The sequence below is a fragment of the Ruditapes philippinarum genome, unplaced genomic scaffold (genome assembly GCF_026571515.1).
Source record: "Ruditapes philippinarum isolate M1 unplaced genomic scaffold, ASM2657151v2 ctg5917_1_1_1_1, whole genome shotgun sequence".
Lineage (NCBI taxonomy): Eukaryota > Metazoa > Mollusca > Bivalvia > Venerida > Veneridae > Ruditapes > Ruditapes philippinarum.
The window spans coordinates 19,929-33,975 of NW_026854301.1; the positions used below are offsets into that span (position 1 = coordinate 19,929).

The following is a 14,047-nucleotide window of genomic DNA, read 5'->3' on the forward strand; positions in this document are numbered from 1 at the left end:
GAATTTCCATTAACTAACGAAAACTCTTCAATTAAAGGTGAATTTATTTCTGATCACAGTGTTTTTTTTCTTCTTTATATAACTACTACCCGAAAAAGGTACTGTTCCAAACGGATAAAAACATGAAACTTCCCAATTTCTAATGTGAACATTCTCAAAATGACTGTTCAAAATTCCAACAAGGCCATGAGATTTCTCTTTAATCAATATGTTTATATTAATTACCACAGTCACTCAATAGTTCTACCTGGACGTAGGAAGCTGTTAGCTGTCTTTTTTCATTATGACTAATCTTATTTGTAGCTGAAAAGATGCTTAATAAAATATGAGTCAAAATAACGCATTTTTTCCAAATCAGTCTGGTACCGGCACCAATAACCAAAGTAGAGAGAAAAAACGCTAGATCTATCCGACATATTGTCATAATGATAATATAAATGGCCGAACATCATCGGTAATATTATTAAAAAAATATGTACGTTCATTCTTTGTGAAAATGTAATAAAACCTGCAAATTACTGACTTCATCATTGCATATAACTATTATTGAAAAACTACTGTACGGCTAGCCACAACAATGTGTATAGGCTAGAGGTATATGACTCACATACGAGTACAGCTAGAAATTTTGACACCCGGTACGGGCCCGTATGGTTACCCACTTGCTAAATACAAAGAACATTTTATTTCACAAATAAACGGTTACCCAAAAGAAATATTTCATCTTTTCATTTATTTTGATAACCTAAAGGACGATTAAAATGATTATTCTAAAGTGGGACGAATCGTTACTAATCTGAAGCGAATCATCAATAAAGTGGGCCGAAACGTTATTGGGCGAATAATCAGTGGGGCAAATCATTATCAATTCAGAATTTTTCAGGTTTTCAATAAACACAATGGTAATACGGAACATTATAAATTTGCATATATAAATTATTCAATTAAAATAATCCGCTAAGCATTGTAAGTTGTAGCTAATCCGCAATTTTCAGTGATAGAGGCATTAGTGATTCTCGCGAAAACCAGTGACATTCCAAACAAACACTCGTAAGCGTTTTGCGGTTATGTTTTTCTCTAAGAACAACACACAAACCTTCATTTTACATTTCTCTTTGCACAAATATTTTCTTTACAAGTACTTTCCAGCAAGAATCATTCTCCGGTTTGTAAAATGAGCGTCTCCTTTGCGTCTTCAATTTTTGCCGATATAACTCCCTTGTTTTACTCACATTTATCGTGTGTATAAATTTCTTTGAACGAAATCATTATTGCTGTAATTATTGGCGTTGATTACCTCAATGAAATATCTAATACCAGTTAAAAACGCAAGTTTTCAATCGAATCGACGAATTACCGTCCGCCATTTTTAAGATGATTTATACTGTGCTCCTCTTAGTTTACGGTACTTAACGCTTTGAAACCAGAAAGAAAACAACAAATGAAACTTATGGTACAAAAATTGTCATAATCTATAACATATAGGTACTTTCTGCTTAATGCCACAAGAAAACAACAATATATATATTCAGTCAAAGTCAATTTTAATGGACCAAACTTAGTCTAAAATTCAAAGGAAACTTACTTTTGTACTCATAAATACGTGCATTTTAAAGAATAGTTTAACGAAAGAATGGATTTAATGTCAAGAGTCTATCAAGATAAAAAAAACGTCAAAAATGAAAATGTCTTCAGGTCCGGTTTGATTTAATCTGTACATGAACGGTAGTGATAAATTATAAATGAGAGCCAACTTTCATGCACTCTATCGCCATTTTAAGCAGTGTTCAACATTTATTCATGGCAACGACGAAATTTATATACATCCACAGACAGCGATCTTCATACAGCCTTCAATATGACATTTTCCTGCCATTTCATGAAAAGCGGTAAATGAACATTTCTGCGAAGTTTCCTCAATTCCAATTCAACCATGTCCACATATAAATACATGCGCCCTGAACCAGAAAAAAATGATCGAAACAAACTAAAACAGAATTTCATTTTGAAGGAGAATAAGATTTTACAAAGCCTGCATATCACCAGATTACTTAAAATAGAACATATTAAATTGACATATAATCAGTATTGACATAGAAATTTGTACATTTTATTTACTGGGTCTATATCTAATTCAAATAATTTTGTGAACATAAATGTCTTAATATTAAAACAATTTTTTGTTTTCTAATAAACATACCGTAATACTTAATTTACGTATAATAATACGTATTAAAAACTTGAATCATGGCATGTTTAATAAGATGTTCAAAATCAAAATTAACATTACTTAAAATCATATCAATATATATTAAAGCATTAAATGCCTAATATCTCACAAAAAAGGTTTGTTGAATACTCCTTATATATCAAGAGCACAACAAGAATTATTATAATGACAGGCATACTTAGACATTACCAAATACATGCGTAACTGTACAATACAGGTTATCTGAATGAAATTTTGTACATCTGAGTGAATGCAACTGTCTTAAAATGTCTAAAACATTTGTGCCGCGCCATGACAAAACCAACATAGTGATTTTGCTACCAGCATGAATTCAGACCAGCCTGTGCTTCCGCGCAGTCTGATCAGGATCCATACTGTTCGCTATCAGTTTTCTCTAGTTGTAATTCGATTTGTAAGCGAACAACATGGATCCTGATCAAGACTGCAACGGATGCGCAGGCTGGTCTTGATCATGCTAGTCGCAAACGAACTATGTTGGTTTTGTCATGGCGTGATTCATTTATTGTTTTAAACATTTGTATGTTACAAAACCATTGCTAGATTTGTTAGAACAGATTACCTAAACAATTTAATTTGACTACATTACAGATAAATGTTGCATGGTTCGACCAGTTGAAGCTGCTTAACCATGTTACATTATATAAATCATAAAGTTAATATCAAGCTACAATATAATAAATGTATAAATAGTACGTATTTATGAAATAATAGTGCTCTTTAAGTGTTGGATTTTTATGGAGAAAGTGGGAACTCCCCCTAGTAATTTAGTAAGGAATGATAATTGTAATAAATCATTATTCAGACACAGAAAAACATCTTTATATGACCCTACTTAGACTTAACAAATGACATATTCGGTGCAAGAAGAATTGAATACGAGCCAAAATCAAGTAAGAATCATAAGTAAAAAAAAAATCTTTCGTTGTTCACAAAGATAAAAAGTATTTGCATTTATGCACACAAATTTCAGTTTTATTTTCTCATACGTACGTACTCGTATGTGTTGTTTATTTAGAATAGTGTCAGATATACTCTACTGTTATTTAGGAATTTCATCACCATAAATATCAAGCTTTTGTGGGTACTGAGTAATTATTTATTTACAACATAGCGTGAGTTTCAGTTATTCTTCTTAGCGGTTATTCTTATATTGAAATTTTATAGGCCGAACAAAAAAAAGTGCTGACCATAATGAGACGATCTACAGGGCACGGGTTTGCCCTTAATCAGGTCAAGGTCACACTTACTTATTACGTACGAATTTCAAAAGGTCGTGCCTTGTTTGAATCTTTTGAACCGATAGAAGGAAATAAAATCTGTTTGGTTGAAAAGTTACTTATAATGAGACGAAGGGCAAAACACAGATAAGTTCTTCCTTGGGTCAAAATTGGTCATTTTTTATTAAAGAATTATTTTAGAAAACTCATTTGTCTAATTGCATTTAACTGTATGGCTTGAGCTTATATGTTTGACACGTAGCATATTGCCATGTGAACATCTTCAAAACAAATATTAATCTAGAATTGGTCCCGCCCCGGGACAACTTTATTTACGAGTATAACAATTCATGTATCACCTTTAAACAGTTTAGATAGATATTCGCATGTATACTTGATTGTGTAAATACTTTTTGTTTACAAGTAATAGAAAAATGTAGATATGTCTATTCTTAAAAATAAAACGTAAAACAGATATGCTGTAAAAAAAATCTAAAATAGAGAAATGGTCATATTTTTCTGTGACCGATGTCGGTATTTTCCCCCTGGCCGTACGTTGTTTATTTCACGGCGTCTCAACGCCGTGATATTGTGATGGGTAGTTTTCGGTAGCATGGGCAAAAGTCACGTGACAAAATGCCTTTCGATTTCTACAGCCGACATTTTATTGTTTTTACGCAATCATTGTGCAGCCCATTTCTGTGAAAAGTTACATAGCAACAGTTTTTTTTTCAAAAACCATATAGAATCTTAACAGTATTTGTATCAACACACGAAATATCAGCGTTTTATATTAACACATTTCCGGACATCCTTTCGACATGCTTGAGAAATTCGCCTTGAATGGATTATGTATGGTGGCTGATTTACGCCATCCGTATATATTCGCGTATTCGCCTCAAAATGCGAAAATGCGAACACACGAAGGGACGACATATTTTGACTAATGTGTTTTCATGTCGGATCTATGTCTCTCTCAGAGTGAATCTTTTCACGTGTAAAAATGTCTTTGAACATTACATTCCTAAGTTTCTATATTTGCAATTAAGAACTTAAATTGTCTTCTTTTTTTTTTTTAATAATTTCATTTTTTTTTTTGCGCAATTCTCTAAAATGAGATTTGGTTTTTCTATATGCGTTTCACAATAAACATTCACCATACCAGGTTGTAAATAACTTAATTTGGTCCTCTAACCCTTTCCCCCCATGAGCATATTGTGAAAAATGGCCGTTTTCACTGAAAAGCCTCCTGTTTACAAGTTCAAACTGCTATGAAAACTATGAAAAATGCTTCAATACTAGTCAAACTTGGCACAAATGTTGACTGGACTATTGCCTTTGTAACGACATGCTCAGTTTTAAATTTCCCATTACCATGGGCAACGAGGGGACATCTCAAAATTGCCAAAAAATCACTATTTTGCCTCGATTTTTTCCATCAAAATTTATTTCAAAGTGCTGCAACTTCTCAAGGGATTGAGATAGAGTTAAAAGGCTTTTCAGCGTTGGTTACACGTTACCTTATGATCGACCCGGGGTCATTTTTAGCCTCTGACAAATCCAAATTTTCTTGGCGATGAGGGGGACTCCGCGTTGTTTCGCGTATACATGAGGTAAAGGGTTAAATCAGTTTTTACCACAACATCAAACTTCATTCAGAATTCATGTCTCGTTATTGTGAGCAAAATTCTGAGTTTCCTTTAGATATGAGCAAGAAAATGTTTTATTATCCTCCGCCGAAAAGACGGTGGGGGATATAGAATTAGTCTCCATCCGTCCCGTCTGTCCTTCCGTCCGCTCCTCTACATTTTTGTCCGGAGCATGTCTCAAAAAGTATCAATTTGAAACTTCATAGGTGGAGGTATCAACTTGAAACTTCATTGGTGGATAAATCATATTTAGGAAAAGTGCACTGCACAAGAATAATAACTCTACGCTGCATATTTTTTTCATTATTGCCCTTTGTTATTCTTCAAACTCAATCTTTGTCCACAGCATAACTCGAAAAGCCTTTGAGATATCAACATGAAACTTCATAGTTGGATAGATCTCACTCAGGAGGTGTGCAATGTGATAACTCTAACATTCCTAAATTTTGAGTTATTGCCCTTTGTTAATTTTCATGCTTAATTTTTCACCTGGGTGGAGCATTAATTAACTGAAAAAACAAACTTTAAGATGTCAATGTAATCTTCATAGGTAGATAGATCTTTTTGAGGATGAATGTTGTGCGAAAGAATGATAACTCTACCCTTTATAATTTTTGAGTTATTGTCATTTGTTATTTTTATACTTTTTGTGCGGAGAATATCTAAAAAAGTGTTAGAGGTAACAACTTGAAACTTCATAGGTTGATAGCTCTTTTTGATGAGAAGTGCAGCACACTAGAATGATAACTAACCGCGCATTATTTTTCAGTTATTGCCCTTTGTTATTTTTTATACTTAATTTTGTCCAGGGTGTAACTACAAAAGCCTTTGAGATATGTACATGAACCTTCAAAGGTGGATAGATCTCACTCAGGAGGTATGCAGTGCAAAAGAGTGATAACTCTATCCTTCATAATTTTTAGTTATTGCCCGTTGTTATTTTTCATACTAAGTTTTTCACCTGAGTGGAGCATATCTCTGAAAAAGTCTTTGAAATGTCAACATGAAACTTCATACGTGGATAGATCTTTTTGAGGAGGAACGTTTATGCGCAAGAATGATAACTCTATCTTTTATAATGTTTGAGTTATCGCCATTTTGTTATTTTTCAAACTTTTGACATCTTGAAACTTCATAGGTGGATAGATCTTATTGGGGAGCATTGCAGCACACTAGAATGATAACCTACCGTGCATTGTTTTTTCAGTTATTGCACTTTGTTATTTTCATACTTTATTTTTGTCCAGGGTATAACTACAAAAGCATTTGAGAGCATATCATTCTCTGAAAAAGTCTTTGAAATGTCAACATGAAACTTTATAGGTGGATAGATCTTATTGGGGAGGAGTGTTTTGCGCAAGAATGATACCCTTTATATTTTGTTAGTTATTGCCATTTGTTATTTTTCATACTTTTTGTCCGCAGCTTATCTCAAAAAGGTGTTAGAGGTATCAATTTGAAACTTATTAGGTGGATAGATCTCATTGAGATTCAGGCAATTCAACACAATGCTATTTGAAGATACCTTATCAATATATTTAACTGTTTTTGTTGTTGTTTTTTTGTGTTGGGGTTGGTTTTTTTTTGTTTTTCGCCGTGACAATCATATTGCTGCATTTCCCAGCAATTTTTTACTTGTTGATATTCTCATTGATTGAGGTGACAACTGATTCTGTTTCGACAGTCTCGCAGCGAATATCAATAAGACTTATATGTCAGAGATGTTAAATCAAAGCGCCAATATATGTGACAGGAAGATGACGAATCTACCGGCTTATTTTCCCAAAAGTCTGAAAACATACGTGTTACAATTTTTATGCTACCATTTACATGTGTTGTGTAAACACTAAATAATCAAAAGATTGCACTGGTTCTTCAATAACGTTGTTTTATTTCGATTACCGGAAGTCAACTCGTATAATGACGTCTATACAATAACATATAAAAAGGCGCGTCACGCTAAACGTGACGCTAATATTGGCGCAATAACTCAGTACATACATATGTACGTAACACTCCGGGGGCCACAATGCTTGTTCAAGATCATATTAAATAAAATGATAATTGTACAAAATGAATTCAATGAAATGAAGTATTGTAACTTAGAAACTATGAAATCAGATATATCTAGTGAATTAAATTACAAGTTCGATCGATCAATTAAAGTCATAAAACTGTCTCTGATAGTAAACCACTATTGCAATTAGTTTCAAATCATTGTTATTATACTCTTATTGCAATTAACCGGTAAAGTTTCACTGATTATATATAACGAATTGCAAATGTCACTTTATATTTTAAAGGCATGCGCGAAAAATTGTTGCCGGCAAATGCACTTGAATCACGTGTACAATGTTACTTCAGTTTTAGTGAGACTCTCGTAACAAGGTTAGGTATTTGTGTTTCCATCTTGAAAAGAAACGTTCAAGCGTTGCATCTATGAGTATGTACAGTTCCTCGACAGGCTCATTGAATCCTCTTGTTGTGAGTTCTCTGGGTAAATAGGGGAGGTAATCCTGCGTCTGTATAGTAGATGAGATGGGTCTATGAGATATGTGTACATGAATGTATAGATAAGTGTGCGGTCATTTATAACACATATTTCTCCGAGTCTTTTCTCACAGGATGGTGGGGCATAGTTCTGGATCTACTTATATGTTCGTTTCGTGATATAATGTAGTGGTCATCTTTCTTTGGTAAATTGTCAACATAATTTTCTTTACTGTACGTAATGCTATTTTTCTGAATATTCGCGTCTTTTTTCGTAGCATAATTGTTGGTTTGGCTTATATCCTTCTCCGACCGACTCTTTTATCTTAAGATGCTCTACTTTAAGTTCATTATGCGTAATCACAGTCATAATGTTAATTTTACAGATGGGAATCGATGTAGAATGTATTTCATGATCAGTTTTCAATGGTCCTGATAGAAGGTATCCGATTTTAGACTGTATAGCTGTAGGCCCGTCACCTCTGATAAGTTTATCTAATACTACGTCCCAGTAATGATCAGCACCAATAAGAATCTCGATATCAAAATCTTCATCTTCTGAGACAGGGTGTGCGAGTTTGAGCCCTTTCAGATAAGTAAGGTGACCATCATGTTTGTGATGTGATTTAAGTGGTGTGGACATTTCAGGAATAATCAAAACCTTTATGGGAATATTTACTTCTGGTGTTTCTAAATACACGGTTGTTCTGCTTAAATGTCGCACGCGACGCTCTGTGTCTCCGAAACCCGACATATATAATGTTTCACTTCCGGTGGGCTCCAATTGTAATTTTTGGGCTAGGTGTTCACTTATAAATGAACTCTGGGAACCTTCATCAAATAGGATGTTGGCAGAAATGGAGGTACTTTTTGAGGTTACCATGGAAACTGCTGTCTTTAATAATACAGAACCTGGTGTGGTAGAGTGAGCAGAATGTATTACCGAAGTGGAGTTCTTTTTCTCATTGTTGATAACAGGATACTTATCTGCTTCTTTTTCTACTCCACAAATACTAGTATGATGTCTGCGTGAGCATATTTTACACTTGAATTTAGACTTACAGTCTGTAATCTTGTGGTTTCCCAGACAATTAAAACATAGCCTTCTTTCCTTCACTATCTTCATTCTCTGTTCACGATCTTTACATTTTACACAGTCTATACAAGAGTGCTCTCCCTCACAAAACAAGCATCTCTGTCTATGTTGTCGTAAATGGCCTGGTATGGATGTATTTTTTCTTTCCGGCTTACTGGAATCAGATTTTGTTAAAAAAGTTGCCGTCGGAATGAAGTATTGAGGGGTATTCAGCAAATTTCCAGCGTCTAAATTATTGATTTCATTCAGTATACATTTCATCAATTCACGCAAAGACCACGACTGCATCCCGTGCGCACGTGTAATGTTTGTTCTGACCTCTGGCGGTAGTTTTTGAAGGATAACAGGTGTAAGTAATGAACCGTATGTGGTCTCATTCTGATTCAGTGAAGCTAATGCTCTGATATATGTCTCTGTTGTATCATAGAATTTTCTAACGCTCTGTATAGTGTACCTGGGTGCTGGAACTTCCAGTAATGCTTTCATGTAAGTTTGTATAATTCTGTCCTTTTGACCATATCTCTCATGTAACAATGAAATAGCCTGTTCATAATTAACATTAGTTAAGGCAAATCCAGCTATTGTTTGCAAAGCTTCATTTTTAAGACACGACTTCAAGTAATTGAATTTCTGTACTCCGCTAAGTGAAACATTCGTGTGTATAGCAGACTCGCAAGAATCCCAGAATGAACACCAGTCAAGGACATTTCCGTCGAACTTCGGCAAATCTAACTTTGGTAATTTGTGATATACTGAGCTTTGAGATAAGGACGGTAAGAAATGCATCTGGGAAGTATTCTCGCTGATACCTGGCGCACAAATCTTGGATGTTTCGCTTGATACGGACGCTTGAAATGGCTGAGCATTAGGGTTTAGAGCTGGGGAATTGTAGTTCAAATTTGAAATTGATACCTTCCTAAAATCATGTATCTTCTGTATCTTGGTCTTTAACATGTATATATACTCATCATGCTCAAGAATTTCTGTTTCTATTTGTTCTTCTTCTTCGTCTTGAAAAGAATCAAGGATCTTTTTCGTGAATCTCCGTGATCGTCTGCTGTTTCTGTTTGAGGGAATCAATGATCGTCACAAGTTCCTCGTAATCGGCTGTCTCCCGCTGAATTATCTCGAATTTGTTCAGGAGTCGTGTAACTGCGCCTTTGTGACCCTTCTGTATAGAACGTAATTTTGTTGCCATAGTGTTATCCGGTTCGCGTGACCAAAATGTTGTGTAAACACTAAATAATCAAAAGATTGCACTGGTTCTTCAATAACGTTGTTTTATTTCGATTACCGGAAGTCAACTCGTATAATGACGTCTATACAATAACATATAAAAAGGCGCGTCACGCTAAACGTGACGCTAATATTGGCGCAATAACTCAGTACATACATATGTACGTAACAACATGTTCTTTTAGGACCAACTAAATCGGCTTACCGACTACTAATCCTTCATGCTTTCTAAATCGGCAATGAGAGACAAACAACAATTAGATTCAATTTTTGAGGTCAATTGACACTGAGAAAATTGCCTCGCTCGACTATCGAACTAGCGACCCCTGTACTGAGTTCACTAAGCGAACAAGGGATTAATAGTCACCATGCCACATTAAGCTGATTTACAATACAAACATCCCCAACGTGTAATGTACTAATGTGTATTATAGATGATATTTTAATACAGACAAAATTCTTAAAGAAGTGTGTTAGATATATATTTTCGTGGCAATATGGTTTTATTTGACTCTTCACATTTTTAGTGAAGTTTGAGTTTGAAGGGCAAAACAACTTTATTTAAAGGGATACTCAGGCAAATTAATCGCAAACATATTAAAATGGTCTTAATATGTACTCAAATCACGCTAAAATGACAAGCCCTAGCATCTACTTCTGTATAAGATTCCATGTTTGTTTTAGTTTGAAACGTAAATTTATCTTTACATGTTCAACAATATTTGGACGCCGACATAATCACTGAGTAGTTGAAACAAGTCTAATCCATTAATTTGGCATATACTTTAACGTTTCCAGAGTTCACTGTGACAATTATTGTGAAATCTTAACGCTCTAACCTGACCCACCTTGGTCAAGTTAGGAAACTACCATTTCTTTCTTCACAAGGAGAAAAGTTTCTTCTCTTGACTGCTTAGTGTATTTATTTTGAAGACATTTACAGAATAATGAATGAAAAATTCAAATCGAAAAAAAAATCTTCCCCGTGTCTTCTTCCTTTAACAGAAAAAGATATTATACAACCTATGACTCATTTCATTTCAAAATTGAACGCACATACGAGAATGAATTAAAGTGATGTAGCCAAACTGATATCGGGAAAATACTACAAATATGTATTTCATAATGAATCATATAACAGTATTTTATAGTAAGTGTGTATGCATTTATTTGAAAAGGCATGTATCGCACATATACAGTGGGTTATTATTGCTATGCACGGAGTGTATGAAAAGTTCAATAACATGATGAAACCATAGGATAGAAAAAGTTGTATCGACAGAATAAGAAAATATTGTCATCTTGAAAAATCATACCGTGATTATAAGATATTCTTTTTTAAAGTATGAACAATATTTTCAGAATAAATTGCCTTCTGGAAACGAATATCTATATGTACATAATGTATTTACATACTTATCTACCCTTAATTATTTCTCAATGTCATCAGCCATTTTGTTATGATTATAGCTCGACTAACGTAAGTAATTTTGTTGTGATTAACACTTTCAAGGGATCATTTTTTCCAGATAATTAGTATTTATTGCAAATAGTTTGCAAAGAGATACCATGAAGGTCTTCAAAAACACTCCCCACGATTGAAACAAAATGTACAAAGGCCATTTACATATATAATTTGTTTGGGTGTTGTTATATATATAAACGAAAACAATAACAAAACATATATATTATGCCAGGCGTTCACGAGATCTGATGTATTATCAATAATATTTTGATATTTAGTCGATTATACTGAACATCATAACAATGTGCATCAGGACAGGAAAAGACAAATGATGAAGTATCCTTCGCAAAAGGTTTTACATTTATCTCTCATCTGTCGAGACTGTCTGGCTGAAAATCATTGAACGAATATATCAGAAAATACATTGCAATTTCTAAATGATAATTTGCTATATTTGAAGAAAATATACTATTTCACATGATTAATATACACAATAATTTCAGACCAACTGCTAACTTCCATCCATGTTTGCTAAAAATGAAAGGAATATATCCATTAAAAAAGATTTTGATGTTGGCAAAAATATGAATATACGATAGATTTAAGCATTTGATATCTTAAATAATAGGCACTTACAAATGAAACTTTTGCACAATTTAATCGCTTTGCGATTTAACGAACAATACCATCCAAAAACAGTATATTGTGGCTGAACTGTGAGAGCTATATAAAGTTAGAATAAAAGAAACTTTTGTACGGAAATTTTCTACATAAGGTACGGAACATTTCAATTTTTGTTTAAAAATAATGTAAAAAAGGGAAAACACCACCTTGCCAAAAAATAAAATGATTATTTTTTAAATCTTTTGCTACTGAATATTTTAATTTATTTTCAGAATAACAAGCTTCTTAGAAATATTTCGTCATTACTGAATATAATAGTAATACGGGACAGGACACGAGAGGCATTGTCTCCTTTTAAAATGAAAACTTGCTTCCGACCTTCATTTTGTCCATGACAAAATAAGGGATAAAAGTCAGACTACTACATCATTATATTGAAACATTTAAATTCCCAAAGAAAATCCCTATCACGAATTGGTATAAAAAATAGACATTAATTTTGGAACGACGTTATCCCAATTTTTGCCGTCTGTGATAGTGTACTGGTAGTTTTAAACATTCATTATTTCGGCAAAGGAATGATATATCTTTATTTCCTGTAACATATAAGTACTGCAAAGATTAAAATGTGACATATTTTGCATTTGATAGAATTGTTATGCATCCTACTTCACTTACAACCTTGTGGACAATATGTGATCTGTGCAACTATTCATTTGTTTACTAAATGGTAAATACGCTTTATTATTACATGTATATACGAGGGTTGTCCAAAAAATTCGTGCACTGCAGTTATTGTCGTGAGAGATATTGACAAAAAAAACATGAATAATATATCACTTGAAGGGGAAATCTGTCTCAAATAAAAAAATGAAAAAGCCGTGTAACTGGAGTGTCGTGAAAACAAATCGTCATACAGTTACCTTGGTAACATAATACCGGCGCACAACACAAACATTGGGTTAGTTCATGACTTTGATGCAGCACAGTATTCTTTAAACACTGCATATAAATGTCAAAATTTTGGGAAAAGTGTGTGTACGTTTTCCTGACGTCAATAGAAAATATGACGTCATTTGCCATTTTCTGACGGTCGTAAACAAACATGTATGTGGTCTTCAATACTGTAATTACGTGAAAATTTCAGTCGCTAAACGTCTGGAAATACGGACGATCATTAAATGTTGGGCAAGTATTGGTAAAACACCGACATATACCTACAAAGAATTTAAAAGGGCAAGGGTGATAAGTTCAGTGTAACGCAGGCTTGTTTATGAATGGCACAAATGCTCTGTAGAGGGGCGAGAGGAGGTAGATGATGACAACCGGTCAGGCAAACGTTCGTCCGTAATGCCGGCGCATGTGACGAGGATTGTCCAATATATTCGTGCACTGGTGGAATATGTTACATGTACGTTGCATAAGAACAAAACAACTACAAAATACTTTGCATCAATCATTACTCTATTAACAGTTAAACAAATTATGACATAAAAAGCAACTGCCACTTTACAAGCGACAAAAAATAAATACGATCACAGTAATGAACTTACCCATTTTTTTGTCGTGCGCCGGTATTACATTACTAAGGTAACCTCATGGCAATTCTTTTTCACGACACGCTGGTTACACGACTTTTAGTTATGTTTTCTTATTTGAGACAGATTTCCCCTTCAAGTGATATATAATTCATGCTTTTTTATTAATAACTCTCATGAGAATAACTACAGTGCACGAATTTTTTGGACAACCCTCGTACATTAATACATGATGTAATTTGCGCTTTATTATCACACAAATGAAACATTACACGTGATATCTAAATCAGCAAAGGCATTTTAAAATTTGATTTGACATGTCTGAACCAGTTAAAAGCTGAATCAGATACAATTCATTGCCCTAAATGATTTGCAATTCTCTTTCAACGAATGTCCTTATACTAATTTTCAGATGTTACTTGACGTACAATAATCAATTGACAAATAAAGTGGGGTTCAATACATAATTATACAAACCTTA

General features: G+C 33.8%; 1 protein-coding gene across 1 annotated transcript; it reads right to left on the reverse strand.

The window, feature by feature from the left end:
- Positions 1-7,851: 7,851 nt before the first annotated feature.
- On the reverse strand, positions 7,852-13,585 carry LOC132739747 (uncharacterized). The gene is made up of 2 exons (XM_060727531.1): positions 13,582-13,585; positions 7,852-9,713 (listed from the first exon to the last, which is right to left on the reverse strand). The coding sequence occupies exons 1-2, from the start codon at positions 13,583-13,585 to the stop codon at positions 7,852-7,854; spliced, it is 1,866 nt and encodes a 621-aa protein (XP_060583514.1).
- Between the last annotated feature and the right edge of the window lie 462 nt (positions 13,586-14,047).